This window comes from Pisolithus orientalis (assembly GCF_024613125.1).
Source record: "Pisolithus orientalis strain OTSU chromosome Unknown F5J12scaffold_90, whole genome shotgun sequence".
Taxonomy (NCBI): domain Eukaryota; kingdom Fungi; phylum Basidiomycota; class Agaricomycetes; order Boletales; family Pisolithaceae; genus Pisolithus; species Pisolithus orientalis.
The window spans coordinates 71,235-93,115 of NW_026260871.1; the positions used below are offsets into that span (position 1 = coordinate 71,235).

At 47.6% G+C, this 21,881-nt stretch overlaps 8 protein-coding genes across 8 annotated transcripts; 4 read left to right on the forward strand and 4 right to left on the reverse strand.

Annotated features, from left to right (window-relative positions):
- Positions 1–35: 35 nt before the first annotated feature.
- On the reverse strand, positions 36–3,144 carry F5J12DRAFT_574712 (heterokaryon incompatibility protein-domain-containing protein). Its single transcript, XM_051740130.1, has 5 exons — positions 2,794–3,144; positions 923–2,740; positions 752–868; positions 330–702; positions 36–280 (listed from the first exon to the last, which is right to left on the reverse strand). Exons 2-5 carry the CDS (start codon positions 2,738–2,740, stop codon positions 144–146), a joined length of 2,445 nt encoding a protein of 814 aa, XP_051594578.1. The 5' UTR covers positions 2,794–3,144; the 3' UTR covers positions 36–143.
- A 3,604-nt stretch (positions 3,145–6,748) lies between these two features.
- F5J12DRAFT_868044 (uncharacterized protein) lies at positions 6,749–7,770 on the reverse strand. Its single transcript, XM_051747067.1, has 3 exons — positions 7,649–7,770; positions 7,507–7,591; positions 6,749–7,449 (listed from the first exon to the last, which is right to left on the reverse strand). The coding sequence occupies exons 1-3, from the start codon at positions 7,679–7,681 to the stop codon at positions 7,022–7,024; spliced, it is 546 nt and encodes a 181-aa protein (XP_051594579.1). The 5' UTR covers positions 7,682–7,770; the 3' UTR covers positions 6,749–7,021.
- Positions 7,771–10,239: 2,469 nt separating this feature from the next.
- Positions 10,240–11,636, reverse strand: F5J12DRAFT_787170 (uncharacterized protein; the record flags this gene model as incomplete). Its single annotated transcript, XM_051743591.1, has 6 exons — positions 10,240–10,599; positions 10,653–10,846; positions 10,927–11,056; positions 11,081–11,233; positions 11,280–11,310; positions 11,362–11,636. 6 exons carry the CDS (start codon positions 11,634–11,636, stop codon positions 10,240–10,242), a joined length of 1,143 nt encoding a protein of 380 aa, XP_051594580.1.
- A 2,034-nt stretch (positions 11,637–13,670) lies between these two features.
- F5J12DRAFT_787171 (uncharacterized protein) lies at positions 13,671–14,631 on the reverse strand (the record flags this gene model as incomplete). Its single annotated transcript, XM_051743592.1, has 4 exons — positions 13,671–13,799; positions 13,857–13,897; positions 14,004–14,319; positions 14,467–14,631. 4 exons carry the CDS (start codon positions 14,629–14,631, stop codon positions 13,671–13,673), a joined length of 651 nt encoding a protein of 216 aa, XP_051594581.1.
- Positions 14,632–15,180: 549 nt separating this feature from the next.
- Positions 15,181–15,351, forward strand: F5J12DRAFT_697543 (uncharacterized protein; the record flags this gene model as incomplete). The annotated part of the gene is made up of 1 exon (XM_051740453.1): positions 15,181–15,351. A coding segment is annotated over one exon (171 nt), but the record flags the coding sequence as incomplete, so codon positions are not given.
- Positions 15,352–15,481: 130 nt separating this feature from the next.
- F5J12DRAFT_907796 (uncharacterized protein) lies at positions 15,482–16,393 on the forward strand (the record flags this gene model as incomplete). The annotated part of the gene is made up of 2 exons (XM_051748981.1): positions 15,482–16,107; positions 16,144–16,393. 2 exons carry the CDS (start codon positions 15,482–15,484, stop codon positions 16,391–16,393), a joined length of 876 nt encoding a protein of 291 aa, XP_051594583.1.
- Positions 16,394–16,411: 18 nt separating this feature from the next.
- F5J12DRAFT_787173 (uncharacterized protein) lies at positions 16,412–16,783 on the forward strand (the record flags this gene model as incomplete). Its single annotated transcript, XM_051743593.1, has 1 exon — positions 16,412–16,783. The coding sequence occupies one exon, from the start codon at positions 16,412–16,414 to the stop codon at positions 16,781–16,783; it is 372 nt and encodes a 123-aa protein (XP_051594584.1).
- A 1,558-nt stretch (positions 16,784–18,341) lies between these two features.
- F5J12DRAFT_787174 (PIN domain-like protein) lies at positions 18,342–20,868 on the forward strand (the record flags this gene model as incomplete). Its single annotated transcript, XM_051743594.1, has 12 exons — positions 18,342–18,393; positions 18,576–18,665; positions 18,714–18,758; positions 18,823–18,971; positions 19,162–19,269; positions 19,324–19,436; positions 19,488–19,740; positions 19,789–19,904; positions 19,968–20,022; positions 20,141–20,515; positions 20,574–20,592; positions 20,810–20,868. 12 exons carry the CDS (start codon positions 18,342–18,344, stop codon positions 20,866–20,868), a joined length of 1,434 nt encoding a protein of 477 aa, XP_051594585.1.
- Positions 20,869–21,881: the final 1,013 nt, after the last annotated feature.

Here is a 21,881-nt window from a genome sequence, read left to right on the forward strand (position 1 = left end):
AGGTTGATGCTGCAGATGAGACTATCAAAGAGAGTAACCAAGTGTGAGAAGGGAAGGTACCGTATTCACGAGGGCGTAGAAGTGCTCCCTGCCATCCGAAATGCGGCCTCGTCAGTACCACTTTGCATAGCAGTTCCACAGGCTCACCGAATACTCTTGAATTGTTTCCTTCTCTGTACACAAGCCAGTTCTCTTCGCCAAACTTGTGGGCTTGCAATGGTGCATAGCGGAGTCAAAATCTCTCCCTCAGTAGAGTGGTTATTAATGTCCAGTACCAAGTCTGATAAAGTTGAAAGGCGAACAGGGCACGGTTGTTGTGGGAAACTCACCGTCCACTGAATCCCTTCGCTCTCCATTATCATCGACTCCAAAGAATTCCGAGCATTGTACGACTGTTATCACCAAATGCTTTCCTGTAAGACGAGTGGCCAAGGCTTTCAATAGTCGCACAAATTGATCATTAGCAGCCAGAGATAAGCCCTTTGGTTGATGTAAGGCCAGGTGTTTGCGCCCGAAGCGATACGCCACAGCAAGATCATCCTGATTCTCCGTATGATCCATTGACATTTGAGGGCTGGACACATGGGAGACCACAGGACAATAAGCTGAGCCCGTGGTGTCAATGCTAAGGATGCGAGCATCCTCAAAAATATTGCCAACACGCATAAAAGTGCCGTTGCGATAGTCACCATAATCGCCCAGCTGGGTGTATCAGGCTCGACACAAGCATCAGTATGCTGGTATGACTTACTGCAATCCGTTGACCGGAAGTCTCGTCAAGCTCAACCTGCCACCCATCCAGTCTCAGTGCCAATGAATTGGAACATTTGTGCATGGGCCCCGGCGTCTGAAGGTCATGGTAAGGGTTCTATGATAATACAAATGGTTAGATCTGCATGCATGTGGGAGGAAAAGTACTGACAACTGTGGTTTCCCAGCCATGTGGCCCATCACAGCAACCAGGACATTGCTCGACATCAACCATAATCTTGAAATTGCCTGTCTCCCACCTACCCCAGACCACCCTCGCTGCCCAGATTGATCGGGGAAGATGGGCATGTTTAATGAAATGGTCACTGCGGCAGCATCCATCAACAAGTTCTTGTTTGGGCATACTCCGAGCATGTTCCACGCGTGCACCCCACATTTGACAATATGCTTCACGGGCAAATAGTGTCCAGTCCTTCTGAGTTGGGGAGCATCCCTCATAGACAACATGCACCCATCCTTGGCCGTGGTAGTATCCAAGGCCAACTGCAAAGTGAAATCCGGCATTGTCATTGACATAGACAATGACGATGAGATCATCTGCGAGGAACGAGAGTGTGACAGTGTTGCCTGTAAACTCGCACGGGTAGGTGCCACAGCGGGTGAAATCATAGTATGAGACATGTTTGTCATCGAGTGTAAACTCGCGGTGTGTCTGATTGGTCTCTTGGTAATGAGCAAGGTAGATTGCCTTGAACTCTGGATATGTCTTGAGAATATGTGACTCTGAAATGGGAGATGCAACTGAAGTCCTGCAATGCGCAGATCCAGAAAATACCAAATCGATAGTTTCCAGTGCGAAACCACCACTACTGCATGCCAATATAGCCCTGAAATGGTTTCGAGAGTCGGGAAGGGGGATGATCAGCAGGCACACTTGGATACCCGCGTTGCTGACAGAGAATGACACGTGATGCTGCTGACTGACCGCCCTGGCACACCTCTTCAACCAAGTAAGTTTGCACCAGTGTACTGGGTTGGTCGAGATCTTCTGCGAACCAAGCCGGATGTACGGGGAGCGCCCGAGTTCCTCCCATTTAATGTACTCCATTAGTTTGTCGACAAATTCATCTGGTTCCATTTTCTCGATTTTGCCACAGCCCCGAAAGTCGCTCGGATCGTCCGCCAGGACATTGCCAGTCCGCAGATTCCATAGCTTCCATGCGAATATGCTTTGGTCGCTGGATGTGCGGATGATTTCCAACTGAAGCCTCTGAAATGCTTTTTCCCCCTCTCCATGTAGCATCGGCATGTTCACTCCAAACAGCCCCATCAGCGAATACGCACGATCTTCCGCACGCTCTGTCTTCCGGTGAGCTGCCCACGACATGATCTGTGCGACACTGAGAGGCTTTGCACCTAGGCCGTCTCTCAGAACCTCATGTGGAACTCCTGTAATGTCCTCCAAGACGGCTGCTAGCTGTCGTTTGTTGCCAAGGGGCGCCCAGTCCTTGTTGAAGAATTCGAGTTCCCTCGGTGCGATGAGCTCCTGCAGTGTCCAGCCCCACGTGAACCATTCTGGGCCGTTGAGCCCGCAGATAAACATGGGGAAGTCATATGGCCCAGTGGACCGTGGTAACTCGTCAACGTCATTGAGGTATGCGTAGCAGACCTGTGCGTTTTGGTACCACCGATACATTGAATTAATGGCCTCTGATAATTCCGAACTGCTCCGCTTGTCGATGCAGCAAGTGTCAATCCACAGCCACTCGTGTCCATCCATCCTCGCTTGCTCACAGCTCTTGATGATCTTTCGGTAGCCGGTGCGCTGCCTGACCTCTTCCCTCTCACCTTTCTCCATCTTCATCAGCCCGGTCATCTCTTCGTAACTGACCTCTGCGCCCCAGCGATGTGATAGTATCGCATAACGAGTACCTTTGTCGTCGAGCTCCTTCAGCACTTCACGTTTGGGATTGGTCTGCTCGATGTGCATTTCTCGGTCGAGAACAACTGTCACACCTAGTAACTTCATCTCCCCCACAAGTCAATGCAAAGTTCAAAATGTCAACTAGATATCTCACATACTCTGAGCGCACAGGCTATTCTTCCACGTGGTCAGCTTCTAGTGTACAACGGAAGGCAAATAGAAGACTGATACTGGTTGCTGGTCACAGGTTTTAAGTATGAAGGAGTACAGCATTACATTTGAGCGCCAGGTTTTGTGGCTATTCGATGGCTATGCGAAAAAGTACCCTAATCCCAGTGACGGCGGGCGCTCGGTGTCGACAATTACACAGCTGAACATGAGGCAACGAGACACTCTAGGATCTTCTGTGTCCTCGCTGACGGAGCCATTTGCGATCCAAGCATGGGCAGACAAAATGCACACGCAATTCTTGTACGCACGCCTGACGTTGGTCAGGAGATGTGAAGACGACGAACCATGACAAGAAGTTCGCTTAGGGACAAATTGCCCTTGTTGCGAAGTTCCTCTGTGCAACACTCGCGGATTAGTGGGGAATGGCGTCATGTGGGCTGAACAATAAAGGACGCGGATCTGCGAGAGGGAGCAACCCGGGTAAACGCGGAAGGACGACTTCATCAGGAAGCGAAAAAATGGTTTAAACCTGTTTAAACCCGTCACTGACTGGTCGTGACCGCGGTTCCGTCATTCCCCGTCTCTCTGATGTTCCATTGTTCCCTTTTCCACGAGGTTCTGGGGTGTCGTGACAGCTGAGAGGGATAGTGACAGGATTGACAATGTTTTCCGAAGGAGACTTTATCAATATCAGGAGTCGTGATCGGTGAAAGGCGGACGTCGGTAATGTAGAGCCCGGCTCGACGAGGTGCTCGTTTGCTCCCGTGTACCTCCTCGTAACAAGGGTGGGTTAGGGTATCGTGACAAAGAGTCTATTAATGATGGGTCGACTTGTCTGGGAAGCAGCAAGTTGAATGATATGGTTTCCCGTCGTGGAAAGTTAATGGTATACAGGCTCACAGGAGAGACGACAGCTGGTAGACGTGCCGAAAGAAAGTTGAACCACTGTCAAAAGATCGAGTTTTGGGTATGCAACAGTGTTCAATGCTCTTTCCCAGCAACAGCTGGTATGAACGGGGGTGAGGTGAACCTGTATAAAAAATACCTCGGGTCCCCAACGTATAAATCGCAGTGCATCCGATCCGTCTCAAAGTCTGTGCCTTTCGCTTGTGTGTATTATGATGGCACGGTTGTATAGTTTCTGTAGAGTACTTCGGTTCTGTGAGCATCCCGAGACATTTTCTTGGGGTGGTCAAGGAAGCGTTCGCCACTCAAACGTTCAGGGATGAACTTGGGTATGAGCGTGTGAGTCAGTACCCAATCTTCACTTTGTTGGATTTCGTGCGTGACGGATCATAGGTGGGCCTTCAATGAGGACATCCTGACGTGATCTATGGTCACTAGGCGAGCATCCGACCAGCAGTCGCATTGTCTGCGATCATTTTGGATGTTAGAAGAATATGAGAATGAGATGTGGACAGCTAACCTATATGACGATCTGACTATCCATAGGGCGATTAAGACCCAGGGAAGGCCACACCATCGAGAGATCATTTCTAACATCACCATCAGTGCGCAGCGTCTCGTCCGCGTCTACATTCTCAACAACGTAGGCTTCAATGCCTATCTGCGTGCCATTTTCATTCGATTTCCTTTCTAGTGCGCTTGGCAAGTTCCTGGTGGATAAGTGCTAATGGTGCCAATGAAGTCGATAGAAGCTGCCAACTTGATGGGCAAGAAGTGAAATATTTGTACTTTGATGTGGTTGTTTTAAGTTGTGACACCCATGCATCCTATTCAGACGGGATGATTCTGAACCCAGCGACGCACGTCGCTCTGCTCGCCATTCTGCGTGCGTCGGACGTTCGCCCCAACATTCCACTGTGGCTTGCGAACAATTTCTATAGAGATATTCGGCCAGCAGTGCGTATTCAAGGTGCCCGACTCCTCGTGCTTTGAGTTGCTCCCGAACACCGTTGACGAAGGCTCAGTAGTTCCTTGATACTTGCCAGAGGACGGGCTGCAACAACTGGTTTGGATACGAGAGTCATTCGTCCACACTCCCTCCGGACGCCCGAGTACGAGGCTGAAGTTGTGGACTTTGTCGACTGGCTACTCTAGGAGAAGCATATCGCGTATCCCGACAGGCAGACCGTCCTATTTGAAGGCGAGAAGTCTAGCCCTGTTTCTCTAATCCATCGCACCACCAACTCCGGCGTTGTCGCCATTGCTGACCAGGGCGCTGCACATATCCTGTCTACTCGTCTACCTCGGTTCTGGAAAGCTTCGCCCACCCCTGCATAGCCTGTATCGTACCTCCCTGTCCCAGATGCCGCAACTGAGCGTGTCCGTGGTCCCCTCGTCTCTCTTCGGTTCGACGCTCTCGTTGCAGGCATCGTCGATGGGATCTCTGGCGCAGATGCGCAAGGACGCTGTCGAGTGGTCGAAGACACAGTTCGGGGATGTGGGTGCAACGTGCCGGTTCATGCCGTTCTTAGAGGGCTTCGCACCCAATGTCGTTTGGTAAGCTTCCATGCCAACATGAGGTCCACGCTGTTAATGTTCTGACATTGGACCACAGCCGATATGATGCTAAAATGGAAAGTTCTGTTACCATACTTATCTCTGGACACTACGGTTTTCGTGGTTCTTTCGGTATGGAACGAGTGAGTTGGGAAACTCTTACAGGCGTTGGTTCCTGCACCATGCTCGACTTCACAAGCGCCAGGTGAGAATGACGACGGCTCAGGAACGATTTCGATTCCCACCATCGCACGACAGGTCGAGAAAACTGGTATAACCTTTAGAAAAAACGTTGTTGCATCGCAGCATCCAGGACATTTCTCGACATTGGCCATAACCTTGAATTGTCCGCCTTTTGTCCATCCCCGACTACCACTACCCTCGCATCCCAGGTTGATCGGGGAAGGCGGTCATACTTAACGAGGTGGCAAGAGAAGTATTTTTGTTTAAGCATGTTCCGAACATGTCCCGCACATGCATCCCACATTCGACGATATGCTTTCCAGGCAATGTTTTTCCAGTCCTTCTCCCGGGTTGGAGTGTCCGCCAGACAATCGCACCCGTCCTTGGCCGTCATAGTATCCGAGGCTAATGAAAAGCGATATCCGGCGTCGATATCGGCATAGACTACTATGACGGGGAGATCATCTGCGAGAAATAACGGTTGTTAGCTAAGAGGCATAGTAGTAGGGACTGACATCATTTTCCGAAGGAGACATTATCAATATAAAAAGCTTGACCACTGAAGGGCGGACGTCGATAATGTGACAAAAAATCTGTTGGTCTTCAACGACCCTGTCCAGAATGCAATGCGTTCAGCGGTATGGTACCCCGTCGGAAGGTGGATGATAGACTGGCCCACAGGAGAGACAGCAGCTGGTAGACGTGCCGAAGGGTGGGTCGAAGGAGTGCTGGACCGCTACGAAGCATCAAGTTTCGAGTACACAGGGGTGTTGAATGATCTTGCCAAGGAGCAACCGGCAGGTAATGGACGCATCTGTGAACACACCTGGAGAGGCCAAGAACTGTGGTAATCTGTTGTATACAAGCTTATGGACGGCGTATCGCTGGTAGTTGGCATGGAATGTGCGCACCGTCTACACCAAGAGCTTCACATGTCTGGTGGAAGAGAGTCAAGCCTCGTCTCGCGCATGTCGCACTAAGCTCTGTCAGTGGTTGAGCTGGGCATGCGATAGTGGCTAACGAGGAAATGTTGACCGGCATGTAGTCATAGCGGTTACTGAGGGAACAAGAAAGGAAAATAACATTTGAATTTATGAAATGAGGGTGTGGAGGGTGGAGAAAGGGAGAAAACAGGTGGGCGAGACGACGAGCGTACTGGCAGGTGGCAATTCGAAGAAAGAGGTGATGGGAAAGTGTTCAGGCTGCCGACCGTCAACACCGAGCTTCACATGTTCGGTGGAGTAGGGCCGGGCCAGGGTGAGCGCACAGTCACAATGTGCTTAGTCATACGGGTCTCACCGCTTGCCTCTTACCCACTGTCCACCGGTCAACTTGTTCCTAGCGGAGTCCTTCGTTGAAGCAATTGATGTTGAAATGGGGTAGACTGCATAGGTCGTCCAGTGGAGACTGCAGTTTACGCTTGCTACCGAGTTGCAGGTGTACATGCTAGTTTCACTGCACGTTTGGGCTGTTTCACCCACGTATGACTGCACAGTGGAACCGAGGCCGGGAAGGCCCATGCATACGCAGTGTATGACTTCAGGTATCGGAAAGACTGTAATGTATGTGCTACCGCTGTTGAGCACTGTCCTGTTTGCAGGCGAGTAGTCTGGCCCAGTTTTTGTCTACTGCATCGTCAACTCCAGGGTTGTCGTTGTACGTATCCTCTGTCCACTCGTCTGCTTCGCTTCCAGGACGTTTTGCCTGTATCATACACTCCAATTTCTCACTGCAACCGAGCGCGTTCACGACCTCCTTGTTTCCCTCTGATTCGCCGCTCTGGAAGTAGGCACCGTCAACGGAATCTTTGTGGAACAGATGCTCAAGGACATCCGATACCTTGTTAATGAAGACGGATCGTCGGGCATTTTCTCCAGACATTCGTGCCACCATGGCTTGTGGGTTGCTACCAAGGCGTTGGAGATGCAGTTCGAGGATGTGTATGGGGTGTGCAGGTGCATACCGTTCTTGGAGGGCTTCGCACTTAATGTCATTTGGTAAACTTCCGCGTCATCACGAGGTTCACAGTGTAATGTTCTGACACTGAACTGCAGCCGATCTGATGCTAAGACGGAAAGTTCTGATACCGTACTTATCTCCGCACACTATGACTCCCGTGGCTCTTCTAGTATAGAACGCGTGAGTTGCGATCTTTACAGGTGTTGTTAGCTCCCTCAAACATACTCCATTTCCCAGGTACCGGTCAGAAACGATCTCGATTCTCAACATCGCATGATGGATAAAAATAACCTCGAGGAGCAACGTTGAACAAGTTGCCTTTGCTGGTGAAGCACAAGGCTTATTGGGATCAAAGGCATGCACCAGTATGTTACCTTTTCTCCAAGTCACGGATTCATCGATGATTTACGGTCCTGGTGATGCTTGGTAGGGGGGAACTGCGTGAGAAAGGCGTGAATATCACTCTCATGATTCAGCCAAGTATGCTTGTGTGCCATGCTCCCGATGAACGTCCTCGACTGGGTTTCCGCACTTGTGACGTCACTACATGCGCGATACAATATTTAATCAAGCTTCTCCAAACGCTCTACATTGATACCTTCAGGGAAATCGAAATCGGCAGCATGAAGTAACATAACGAACTTGAGGGGTCGTACTCAATTGACCTGATGGTATGCGTCAGGCATTGCTTCTAGACATTTGTTCCACCATTGTTCGAGGGTCGCTCCAGAGTGGTTGAAGACACAGTTCGAGGATACCGGTGAAGCATGCAGGTTCATGCTGTTTGTAGAGGGTTTTGGACTCAATGTCGTTTAGGAAATCTCCAGACACTAATATGATTCCTGTGGCTCTTTCGGTATGGAATGCGTGAGTGGGAACTTACATTGTCGGTTCCCTCAAACATGCTCCACTTCCTAGGCACCAGGCGGAAACGACGACGGTTCAGGAACAATCACAATTCTCAACATCACCGCACGACGGATAAACTGAAGCGGTATAACCTTTGGGGGTGACGTCGAACTAGTTGCCTTTTCCGGAGAAGACCGAGGGTTATTGGGATCAATAGGCATATGCTAGTACGTTGCTATTTTCTCCAAATCACAGACTCGTCGATGATTCGTAAGGGGGAACTACGTGTGAGAGGTGCGGATATCATTCTCATGATTCAGGCAGAATGCTTGTGCACCATGTACCCTACGAACTTCCTCAACTGGGCTTCCGACAATCGTAAGTTTGTCGCCAACATTTACCCACAGTTGGGTTGATCACTGTTTGCGGAGCGATCATTAGGTGGGATAGCGTGCCCTTCCCAACCCTTCTGTGTGAACATGAACTCTCGTATTCCCCCGGTGGAAAGTCTTTGCAAGAACAAGGATTGTGAATTCCTGAAACTTAACTCTCCAAACGTACAGGACCAAGTAAGATCTTAAATACCCAGTAGTACACCGTCTGGGCCGACTGACTCTACTACTTTCAGTTGCTCACCCCGTGTACCACAACACCCATGACCACTCCGGAGACCTACGAGACGCGGCGTGCTCAACAACCGACTGCGATACGACTTGGACCAGGTTCGCCTCTTCCTGTCTCGCGTGACACCAACAGGTTGATTGAGTGTGACTCCTCTAAGTTCGCTGCCTTACTCCATTCTGTCGGTCTTGATCTCTCTGAAGGTGTCAATTTGGGGTATCTGGAGGGGCTTGATTGAACATTTGCATCAGACAGCGCTTGTGGAACAGTGTGGTTATACGTGTGTTTTTGTATATTACACTTACCTGACAGAACATGTTCACCCGCATGATTCGCAACCAAGAGACTAAGGCCCAGAACATACATCTTCATCGCGTCTAGGCATTACCGAAGCGATGGAATCGAACATGCCCCGACTTGCTTACACCACCTCCCAACGACAGCGCGGATCACTGTTATCCCTCTGTACAGTAGTGGTGGCCCGCTTCAGTGCCCGATATAAATCTCCTCGCCTCCGGCACTGTTAGGCCATTACATATGTGGCACCCATATCGAATGCCAGTAGAATAAATGCTGACACGATGTCCACATAGGATGTTATGTTCGCCTTGACGACCTACTTTGGGTGATGGGACTGTGAAAGCGCTCCACTAGAGCTCGATTCTCTGTTCCTTCGGCAGCAGTTCATTCACTCCCTGACTGACGGACGGTAGCGCGACGCAATCTGTTGGAGATGCACTGTCATGCTCATCGACTTGTACCGACACTAGTGATTGTCGGAAAATCTGTAAAATTATCTCAATGGGTTGCAAGCGATTGCAATGGCTGCAATTAAACTTGTAATTGAAATGTTGTTGTGATATTAAAGTTTTCTATGTACGTTTATTCCGGAAAATTCGCAGGTGGCAGTGCGTGTGAACTGCAAATTTTGAGTCGGCCACTCAGCCACAGCGGCTCGCCCTCGGCGGCGGGGACGGCCGTTCGGAGTGACTGACCGCTCGTGACGGCACCGGCATCGTCGATCATGCAGGATGGCGTCGGGACGCGGAAGCAAAACGTTCAATGGTGGTTAGCGGTTAGCGGAAAATGGACTTACGTTCCGAACAGGATCCGAGCGGAGGGTCGCGCAACCTCGACGTCGACGTCGCTTAGACCCCCCAGCCTTGGCAGACCACGGTCGTGCATCAGCGAACCGAAATTCCGCAAAACGTCGTATACGAGTGCTTACGGATTCCCGTTTGGGAGTAGTCCAGGGCGTGATACATTGGCAGCGGGTTTCAACTTATTTGGAGATTATCTTCAGCTTAGCCAGACTAGATGTAAAGAAGTGATCTTATCAACTGATGTCGGCAACGAAATCATTGTACATCAATCAATATGTAACCTCTCTTGATGATTGCCCTCTGCATCTCAGACAATCTTGCACTCTCAACAGCACTTGCCTGCAGCTTAGAAATGCTAGCCATAAGATCACAGTATGCATCACACCAGATATCTGTGTGAATGGCACTTTCTATATACACACCATTCTGATGATCCTTGAGGGCAGCATAGATGGCAGTTCCTGCCAAAGTGCAAAGGGGATCCATTGAGTCCTTGTTGATGGCCTTGTATAGCTGTCCTGGGCTCAGGAAGAGGATGTTGATGATGATATCCATGAATAACTTGTGCTCAAATAGGCCTTCATTTGTTGCAGTATAGGGATCCTCTGTTGGTTGCTAGAGTACTGGAGTCATTTGATGACATAAGAATTATAGGAACATGCACATACCATTGGTTGATAATGCCAGGGTTTAAGGAAAGTGAGATCAGTGAGGAGCTGTTGGACTTGAACATTCTTGTGGTCAACTCTGGAATGGACACTCCCTAATGGAAGACAAAGGCCATAGTCATGTTGGACATGACAGAATGTGTATTGTTTGAATGACCAGCAGATTGCTGTCATTGCACCAATTACATCATTATCTATATGTAGTGGTTCATGATGAACTTGGTAAAGTCAGGAAGATATCAGCCAGGGAAACATACTGCAGGTGATGACATACCTCCTCCAATGACAGTGCATGTGGCTTTTTGGATGGCTGCTTTCACACATTTGGTGTGCATGTTCTTTGTTGGCACAGCATCCACAGCAAACATGTATTTTTGTACATCTTTTTTTGCTTGGTCCACAATCTGCCCTCACTCTTGTTTGGTTACTGTCACAGAAACAAGTGCAGCATTGGCCATGTAGCCATCAGATGGTGCAGTTGCATTGGCAACTGCACCCACTGATGCAGGAGGAGGTGGAGTCAGAGGCATTGTGACATGGTGTTGGCACTGAGGCCAACTGATCTCCTGATCACCTTGAGTCTAAGAGCTATTAGAAATTAGTCAAATATGAGTACAGTGTACTTACATGGATAATGTTGGTGAGTGAGTTTGAATATCTATTTGTGGATTGCACACCTGGTCAACTTGGTGTGGTTGCCAGCATGTACCTTTGGGCAGAGCTGAGTAAGGAGGTGGGTGGGTGAGTGTCTTGATAGGTGTGGTAACTGCCTGAAGATGGGCCACCAGGTGGTGAATGGGCAGAGTGGTGGGTGTGGTAACTGCCCACAGATGGGCCACCAGGTGGTGCATGGGCAGAGAGCCTGTCTACCCAGGTGCTAGATGACAGTTGATGGGGTTCAGTCATTGATGGAGTCTGGTAATTGAAGGGATAGGGGTTCATCATTAGGTACCCTGGTCCCTGATGCAGAAATGATGGATCCATGGCCTGCTTGCCCTTGAGGTTTAGTTGGCTTGACATGTCGTTGCCACTGGGATTCAAGTTTGACCCCATTGTCACACACCAAAGGTGTTTGGTGAGGTGGACATGGATACAGCTGATGAATGGAGATGAAGACCATAGCCCTCATGTGAAGAAGGACAGCCAGGAATGTTGGCAGTCATCCCTTGCACAAGAACAAGTCATCAGTGCCAGAGAAAAAGAAAGGGAGTGAGTTAAGTGCTGGCTAAAATTCTTAAGTGCCTGTGTATGGCATTCCAGTTTTTGACATATCTCTGCTGTTTCTGCAGATACAGAGGCCATTCTCACACTTGCTTGTAGTGCTCAGCCATGCAATCTTACCTTCCAAAATTGGAAAGGATTTGCACACTCCACACATTTCTACAGCACTCCCTCCAAAAGATGCTCATTTCGCTAACTGCTTCTGATATGGCTGCCTCTACATCAATCATTTCACTTGTCCCCTTTGCTAGGGACCATGGCTACATATATCTACCAGGAGTTCCTACCAGCTTCCATCCTGAAGCATCCTGGTACATCCCACCCTCATCTGTGCCCTCTCAGCCCATCCAGCTTGGACAGCACATTCTTTTTGTCAGTATGACCTCTAGGAGGATGTTCTTTGGTCGCCTCAGGTCTGTCATTCACTTGGAAAGGTCTTATGTGGTCGTTTCAGTCTCTCCAGTCCAAGAAGCATATGGATCCTTCCTCCCTGCTCCCTGCAATGTCTTCATACCAGTCTTGTCCATCATTCTTCCAAGATTGTGACAGCTACAGTATAATCTACTGTTCCCCACTCTCCCTGATCACATCCATGATGAGTATGATGCACATCTTGCCTCCTTGTTGCAAGATACAGCAGAAGACACTCCCCATTCATCCTCTCTTCCAACAGAGCCTTGTTCATGAAGTTTTTATTTGCTTCACTGAGAGGATGGTTTGGGGGGGAAGGTTGTGATCCCCTATGCTCCTGTCACCCCACAGACCCCCAAAGCTTGACCCCTGTTGACATCTGACTCACCCTGTCCACTTTTGGATGTACTATATTGGCATCAGATCAGTGCTGCCTCTCTGTCATCCCACCTTGGTCTAGAAGCGATCTCTTTGAGATGTGACATGCACAGCCTCCCCCTAATGTGATTCCAGTGTGCTTCCCCAGTTCCTGACATCACTTGACTCATACTTTGATGTTCTGACTGTCTTTGACTCACCTATTGCCAATACTTACCGATCTTTTGACTTTGCTTACTGATTCTTTGCTTTTTGGCTTGCTAATCCTTACCAATGCTTACCAGTGCTTTCCAAGACAATTACCCATCACTTACATTCCTTACTCATCAGTTACCAATCACTTACCAAGTGTTTGCACCTTGTTTTCCAAGGGCAACACCCCTGTACTGTATATAAATCACTGTACTTAGATAGCAAAAAAAAAAAAAAGAAGACATCAGAGAGCCCCTCTTGCTCGCATTTTATCATCACTCAGTAATTCATTCAGCAGCTTTGATAGTTGAGACTTTATTAAGGGTCTAACTATCATCTACTTCACTTATCCTTGTCTATCATCAATATACTTCACTCCAAGCCCTCCCTGAGCTTGGTGCAGCTTAGGACATTGAATCAAGCTGCCATCCATCCTTCTGTAGGCTGACAGCAGTCTACCCTATCACTTTCTATCACATTCTTGCTCCCTCTTTGTCAGGAGCACCCCCAATGCTCAGCACTTGTCCTTGAGTGTTGTAGCTTGCAAAAAAACCACCCAAATCAAAGGTTCTACCATCTAGGTACTGCATAGGCACACCACCACTTGCTCTTTTTGTCTTTTGTGTTGGTTTTGGTTGGTTTTCACCACTGAACCACACTTTGACTCACACCATGGGCAGCCTAGGGAAAGCCTTTCTTAAATGTTAGGATCATCACAGTGGTAGATAGATAAAACATACCCTGTTACTGTTTGGCCTATGTCTTGACATGGCAGTCAGAGGAGCAGAGTAGTGGATGGCAGATGCTGCAAGCTACTTATCCATTGCAATCCATCTTAATCAGGCATGACCAAACAGGAATAAGGTGATGGATTTCAGCGAGTAAAGCACCAATGAATACAGAGAGTGTGGTAACAAAACAAAAAAGAAGTGTAAACTTATCTACCTATCAGTATGTCAGATGAGTAAATTTGCAATGCTGACTGAAACAGTTTGAACTCACAATACTTGGTACAAATTCTTCACAAGATGTAACTATGCAACCTATGAATATATTGAGTCAGTCATGAGTCAGAAGATTAAGTGAAGACATGCTGTTATTCAGCCTCATCATTGTCAGAGGATAGTAACCCTGTGAACAGCATCCCACAAGTATCATCATCATGGTCAGGGTTGTCCTTGACATGCTTGTCAGGGGATGGCAACCTCTCATCCATGAAAGATTCCAACTGTTCTGTCTGAGTTGCTGCGATTGTGAATGTGACAAGTTCATCAGCATATACAGCATGGTAAAATGCCATGTCATCTTTGGCATCCTGCAGGTCATGTTGGTTGAAAATATCCATCAACATTGCCAACTGCATTTCAGCAGTTGCCCAAGTTTCCAAAGCTGCTGTGTGAACTTCAGTCAATAAATCCCTCTGCTGCTCAATAAACTCTATCTCTGCCAAGGTCTGAGAGACCTGCTGTGATATACAATCCCAGAATGCATGCTTTGCAAGTATGGCTTTGACAAGAACATTGTCAGGCAATTGTGACAAACCATGATGTAGAAAGTCATGTCCCTTGGTTTCATTCATTAGTAGTGCCCCACACATATGACAATAACTTACCTTGTGTACATCTTCCAGTGACAAATCAGTGGTTCTTGCAGCAAAGCGAAGCTCCAGGGGGGGTGGGGCTGCTTGCTTTCTGTATGGGTGGTACTTGGTATGCATGTGGCTTTGTGCCTCTAGGATGCACCTCTGGAGAGAGGCACTTGAGCCATGAGGAGACATGGAAGAGCATGAAGTTGGTGATACAATGCTCCTTCCAGGCAGTGCATTCAACAGCTCTTCTTGTCTCTCTTTATCAAAGTGGCTCAGGCTTGGACGTTTGTGCAGTGGTGAAAAAAGGACATCATTATGAACAAGCAGTGGTGAGAAATCAGTTTTTGGACTAGGCTCGGATGAGGAGTGTGGAGACAATGACAGTTGGGGGACTGAGGGTACAGTGCCAGCAGACATAGCAGTCATAATTGTACTCTCACCAGATATGTTATCATTGCCATGTAGCAGAGTTTCTGTTGGAAATTGAAGGACTTAGAGAATTTCAGAGTAACAAGCAACACTAACCTCTTGTCTGTAGTATCATGGCATCTATGAGCGATGATGGTAACAGCATCACCTTTGATTGTCCTGGATGTCAGGCAATATTTCCTTCACCCACTGCATTACTAAATCACCTCAACTGAAGGGGGGGCCTGTACTGATGCAATCCCAGTGCAGCACATTCCTGTACCACCAGCCTTCCAGCATGGATTTGAGGAGAATGACATTATGGGTCACTATTATCCAACCTCTGGATATATCTACAATAGAGGTGACACTTTCCTTGACCAGATGAAGGCTAGCAAACATGAAAGACAACATCAAGATCAACTGTACTATCCCTTTGTGGATGAGGGTGAATGGGAACTGGCAAAGTTTCTGGTGTTGAATTTCACTCAATCACAGATTATGCTTGGTGACTGCCTTGTCACTTTTTTTTTTTTTTTTTCAGGTGCAGCTTCCTCAGGGTGCAACCATCATTCCCATCATTATTGCCTCTGACAAAACACCAGTGACAAGGCACACTGGAGGGCTGGAAATGCACCTGGTCTTTATTATGATTGGCAACATCCAGTCTGATGTGAGGATGCAGGCATCATCTCATGCATGGCACTGCATTGCTTTCATGCCAGTTCCTGTCTTTGAGGTTCACCCAGATTTCCAAACAATTCTTACTTCACACCTTTTTCACCAGTGTATGGACATTGTTTTTGCCTCTCTCAAGACAGTCACATCAGATGGTATCAATCTCACAGACCCAACCGGCTTTACTCAAAACTGTTTTACCCCTCTAGTCACATATATTGCAGATCTTCCCAAGCAACAGCTAGTTGCTTGTGTTGCCAAAAATGCTTCCCCTATCACCACCACAGTACTCTCCAACTTTGGTGACAGTGTACCCCAAAATCCACAAACTGGCTTGTACATGCTGCAGCAGATTGTCAATTTGTGTACACATACCCAGGTGTGGAACATCCCCTCTTTCCAGAAGGCTGCCAAAGCAGAGAAGTTACTGGGTGTACACCACCCTTTCTGGAGGGACTGGAAGTTCACTGACCCTGCACACTTCTTGGTGGGGGAAATTCTCCACACTTGTCATAAGTTCTTTTTTGACCATGTTCTCAAATGGTCCAAGGAAGCTGCCAGCAATCACCTGCTTGATATGTGATACAAGATTCAACACAAGCATGTTGGCATCAGGCATTTTGCTTCTGGCATCTCACATGTGAAGCAGATGATGGGCAGAGACCATTGTGATATTGAGAGGACCATCATCCCCATGTTAGATGGTGCTGTTCTGCCTCTATTCGTCTATGCTATTTGCTCCATGGTGGAGTTCATTTATAGGGCACAACAACCTATCCACACTGACTCATCTATTGCATCGACGACTGCCACCTTGCAGGCATTCCATGCCACTAAACACTCCATTCTTGATGCAGGGGCTTGAAGAGGAGCCAAGGGCTCCATGGACAACTTCAACATCATGAAACTGGAACTTATGCACACCTTTGCTTGCCACATCAAGGAGAATGGCACTCTCATCCAATACACAGCAGATGTGACTGAGCAGCTCCTGATCACCCACTGCAAGACACCCTTTGAGTGGATGAACCAATGGAGCAACACATTCATTGATCAAGTTGTCAAGCTCCTCAATTGCAAGGAAACTATCCACTCCTTCAACCTTTACATCTTACTCTGCAGTTCAGATTTGGTGCTTGACACTGCAATTATGGTCGAAAATGAGGAAGTTACCAGTGTGGACCTGGCATTATCTTTTATCAATTGTGTTCTTCTGGAGAAAGAGACTATGTTCCAAAGACCTCAGCCTTTTTGAAATCACTTCAACAACCCCAAATGCTTGTTGTCATCAAGTAGAGCATTTGTGTTCCACATCACAGTCCTCCCTGACTGTGCAACACTGATGGTATCTGAAATGCAGGTGACATATGAACTCCCAGACCTCCCACAGGTAATATCTGACTACATCTCTGCTGCTTTGTGTGGGTGTCTGACCAAGCATTGGGATGCTCATGGCATGATTTCTCAATGGAATAAATTCTGCATTCAACTGCACTCATCATTCCAGACACAATACATATGCAGAAGCCAGGTTGTTCAGGCCTTCCCTCCCTCAGATTCTCACCCTCTTGGAAACTGTGATGCAGTGTTGTTGAAGCATGTGAATGATGATGTGAACTTTGGTATGCATACCCTACATTGTAACTCCAAGAAAACATTACTGACTCTTTTCCTAGATGTTGCTTAGGTGCAGGCAATATTCATGCTGAAGACAAAGAAGGAACTTCCTGTTTATCTTGGCCCTGTCCCTCTCATTTATGTCCATTATTTTCGCGTTGTCTGGCTGCCTGAGCAAAATCCTGGCATCAGACTATACAGAGTTCAATGTATTCCCCCTTCTTCCACAGGTGCAAGTGGCATCATCCCATTGACCAATGTTATTCATGCTGTGGAACTGCTACCTGTCTACAACACAGTACCTCTGGGAGTGGATGCATGCAGTGAGACTTGTATGGAGGCATACGACCAATATTATTTAAACAAATTTGCAGATAAAGAGACATACCACATTCTGGCTGAGTAGTCATTTGTAGATCACAATAGTAGAAGGGCTGCCACTGCCCCAACTTGATTGTCCCTTGTAGCCAAGTGATTCTTGTATCTTATCCCCATAATCATGATATCTACATCTTATCTCTGTAATTATTACCCTTCAGAGATGTCAAGTGGAACTACATTGATCTCCACCAATCACAAGTCATGATCTCACACCATGTAACCACCTGTAAGGCTGTCAAGTTAAGCATTCATTTCAGTGGTTTTACAGATGTGGTTCATAGCATAGTATAATATTAGTATGGTATGTGTACTGCCTGCTGTACTTATCAAATATGATGACCCAGCAGCTTGAGGTGCTCGAATTCCTGTGTGGAGATTGTGATCACTCAGTGTTACTTGGTGTCCAGCATGTCCAATGTTCATTTGGTCATCATTCCTGCCTGGTGTTGGACTGCAGGGTTGCACAGGTGTTGTTGATTGACTTGGTGCCAGTGATGTCATGTCTACAGTGTTGATTCCACTGCTCAGCACTCAGACCTCTGTTTATGACATTTTCATGAGAGCATTGCAGCAGACCCTACAACTCTAAGTCTGTTTTTATGGTGACCATCAACTTGCTACAGTACAGATGGGGCCATCTGGCTGGAAGAAATAGCAGGAAAGTAGACTGCTACTTCATGCACAGTGTATGTACAATATGTGTTCATCAGTTCTGCATGCACCTGTGTGGCAGTGAGAATTGCCTAAACATGTACTTACAAAACACCTCACCCAGGACCCTGCCACCATAATACCATAATTCCTGGTGGGCCATCATGAGTACATGGGATCTGGGCCTTCATGAGCTTCAATGCATCCTGACAACTGGTTTGCTAATTTCACTGGTTCAAAAATGCAAACAGGGCCAGCCTGGATGCAAAAGTCCATACTCATTTCCCATTGCAAAGTCACTTTACAGGACTTTACAATTGCTTTCCAGCACTTTGCAGCTCAAACCAGTCTGCAGCCTTGAGGCCTTTTGGGTCCAGGGCACTGACATAATTGCTTAGGGCAGGTTAGTGGGGTGCATGGCAGCAGGAGCCCTTACCTGCCTTTGCCCTCCATCTTCAACACTCGATGCTCTTTGATCACTGCCATTGGTGAGTACTTGTCAGTGAGCCTATCCCAACATTTCACCCAGTTGACAGATTGCTATCACTCGAAGGTTGATTCAGTTCCATCAGATGGGTCTGGTGAGCAGCCTGTTGGCTGTTCCCTTTGCTGGGCAGTTTGGCACTGGATGTCATGTCTATGCAGCCATTCTTGAGCTGATCATTGGTCCCCTCATCAGTAAACCACTTTGTGAGCTGGTAGTCCTAGGGAATCTGTCCAGTGCTGGACAGCTCTGGGCAGCTCTGGCCAGCAAAAATGATTTACTGATGCTTCAAGACTTTCAAGACTGGGAGGTTTGACTTGGCCTGAAGACTGTCCTTGCACTTACTGATCAGTTGTTGAGCCGCATCATCAACTCCTTCCCTTCCTCTTCTACTCATAAGTTTTGAAACATAGATCTCATGCATCAAGTATATCTATTCTCACAATGCCATCCATCATGATGCTAAAGTGGCAAGTAGACTATGCTGACCTATTTGTCAGTTGGGCACTGCCCTATGTCAACTGGCTTTCTACATCATCACACTCCTCAACCTCCCAACAAGTCTTCTGCCATGTTCCAAAACCATGCAGGTGCTTGAACTGTGGCCAGTGAGTAATTTTTTCTCTGTTGTTCATTTGCATGGCCACATTAACTGTAATTAGCTTCTTGCTCCTGCAGGGAGACAATGTACACTTGGCAAGCTTGCTACTGAGAACTTTGGCACATGTGGTGGTGGAGCAGGCACTCAGTTGCTCACTGTGGGCTTTAATGCCAGGTTAGTTGCCTGTTTTGTATGGTCCATTTCATCCCTCATGAGCCCCACTAGTATGTGGATGTATTCATTGCTTAACATGTTTTTGTGGCGCCAAGCTGGCACAGGACAGTCACATGAAATACAAATGATTTTCCATCGCCTTTCTTCCATCTCTCAGGTGCCCCTCAACCCATACTTCATTTTTGATGGGCCAGACTGCCCTCAGCTCAAGAGGGGAAAAGACATTGTGTGCCCATGCTATCCACCCCTCCTTGTGCAGTGCTTTCAAGAGCTGTTGATGGCATTTGGTTTCAGCTGGCACATGGTGAGTCATCGACTGTACATGCTGCCAGGTGCTAACAAAGCTCACAAGGCTCCAGGGGAGGCAGAGGTGGAACTTGCCTGCCTCCAGTCATGCACCCTCATCAACATCATGGTGATGCCATACAACAATGTGCTGCTGTTTGGTGTGACTTGCATCATTTGCAGGTAGGTCAGTTCAAACATGGACATGCAACTCTATTCATCTGACACCTTACAAAATTGCACCAGCCTCAAGTGGGGCAACCTCCTCCTTGTTATGCTGATGAGTAGTGTAGATAGTGAGGTAAGTGCCATATTCAGCCCCCTGAATTGGGTGGCATCCTCATTCAATTCACTAGACAGGTTGCCAGTGGTGCAGCACAGATGTTGCCCATTGATTGGTAAATTATGGCTTTGGAAAGACCCTCTTCCAAGCCACTATCATGTTTCAGTTCAAGGAGTTTATGGAGTTTGTTGCCAGGTGGTGTGACAACATCTGTGAGGTACTACAAATGGATCCTCAACACCTCCTCAGACATAGGCACCATGAGCTTGCCCATATCATTGTGGAGGAACACATTGAGTTCCCTGACCCTGTGATCTTAGTGATGTATCTGTTACCTCTTACCTCATGGTCAGAGGGTTGCCATCCCCCCATTGCCATTGTGAGGTCTTGTCAGCCTGATCTTGCATTGCTGGCAGAGTTCTGTTTGCAGCACCTTGGCTGGTTGCCAGATACCATCCAGTCCAGATTGATGGGTGCTTGTGCCGGTGCAGCCATGTGCACACTTCTGCAGGTGAGTCTTACAATTGTGCCAAATATGCCCACCCCACCTCATCATCCACTATCCACAGCTGCCAGGGAATGTTGATAGTGAGTGGCTGCAACATGACCTTCAGGTCCTGAGCCATTCTGACAAATCATACAAGCTCTCTGTGCCGAGTTTGCCACTTGAAACACCAGTGGATGCAGATCCATCACCTGCATACAAGGATAGAGATGCCAGCAGTCATGTTAGAATACTCAAGACCTGATTTGGTGGAGTCAATGGTTAACCTTCCTCATGAAACTGGAGTTATTGACCTGGTAGGTGGTGCAGATGCACTGCATCTCGAAGCTGGAGTCATTGGTCTCATGGATGAGGACTAATCATTTGCCTAGCACACATTTCTATAGTGTTGTATCAGTTTGTGAGTGGCAGCAATCACCATGTCTGTGCAAGTCTACCTCACTTACTTCCCTGCCTGTTGTGCTTTGCTCCATGCTACTGCCAGTCTGCCTGCCCAAGTGAATGTGACATATCAGATTCTGTCCTCCAGATCTGACTTGCTGATTGCCTGCCTTCACATTGCTCCTGCCACCTGGTTTGTGTTGTTGCCCAGATCATTATGAACTCAGTTGCACTCACTGCAATCTCCTAGGTAATTCTGTAGGTTTGACTTGTTATACATACTGACTTTTACCCAAAGAGAGGTGTATTCATTGGCTTCACACATCTGAAAGGAAAAAAAGAAAAAGGAAAATGCAGTTCATTCCCAAGGCTGGGTACTACAAATTTTGGGAGGGATCTGATGGACCAGAGATTAGTGTTCAGGTGGGCATTGTTTTCAGCAGGTGCACCATTTCTAATGATAATGTCAGTTTATTGCCCTGTCATCCTCCAACTCTTGCATTTGCTGGAAACCCTGGAAACCCTTGAATGCAAGTAATCTGTCTTCTCAGTTTGTGCATGTCCTGCTGTCTCCCCACTTGGTATCCTCCATCTCATTTATTTCACCCTTCCTGCACACTATATCCAGAGACCACCCATGACATGCCTACCTCATTCCCTATGACTGCCAATTCTGCAATGCTCACAGTTCAAAATATGCACTAGTTCAGTCAGTGAGATAAAATTTTGAAGGTATGGTTGAGCGTCAACTTAACCTTGCTCTGTGAACAGTCACTGCAGGATCCAAAGTTAATATCAATGTTTCACCAATGTCCATCTGTGTAGGGCAGCAGAGTGTAGGAGTGAAAGCATATACCATTTGGCAGGAACCCTTCTTCCATGCCATGGCTGGTCAAGAAGGTCTTATTGAGCTCACTGTCAAATGGTGGAGACAGGCAATGTCTGCTATGATGGTACAGTGTGCAATTCATTGGGTGACCTCATCCAGCTT

Coding starts and splice junctions, on each gene's coding strand:
- F5J12DRAFT_574712 (XM_051740130.1), bottom strand. CDS start 2,740: ATGAAGTTACTAGGTGTGACAGTTGTTCTCGACCGAGAAATGCACATC. Junction 703..751: donor CTTCCGGTCAACGGATTGCA/GTAAGTCATACC, acceptor TGATACACCCAG/CTGGGCGATTATGGTGACTA. Junction 281..329: donor GCGAAGGGATTCAGTGGACG/GTGAGTTTCCCA, acceptor CAACTTTATCAG/ACTTGGTACTGGACATTAAT.
- F5J12DRAFT_868044 (XM_051747067.1), bottom strand. CDS start 7,681: ATGTTGAGAATCGAGATCGTTTCTGACCGGTAC. Junction 7,592..7,648: donor AGATCGTTTCTGACCGGTAC/CTGGGAAATGGA, acceptor ATCGCAACTCAC/GCGTTCTATACTAGAAGAGC. Junction 7,450..7,506: donor CCGTCTTAGCATCAGATCGG/CTGCAGTTCAGT, acceptor GCGGAAGTTTAC/CAAATGACATTAAGTGCGAA.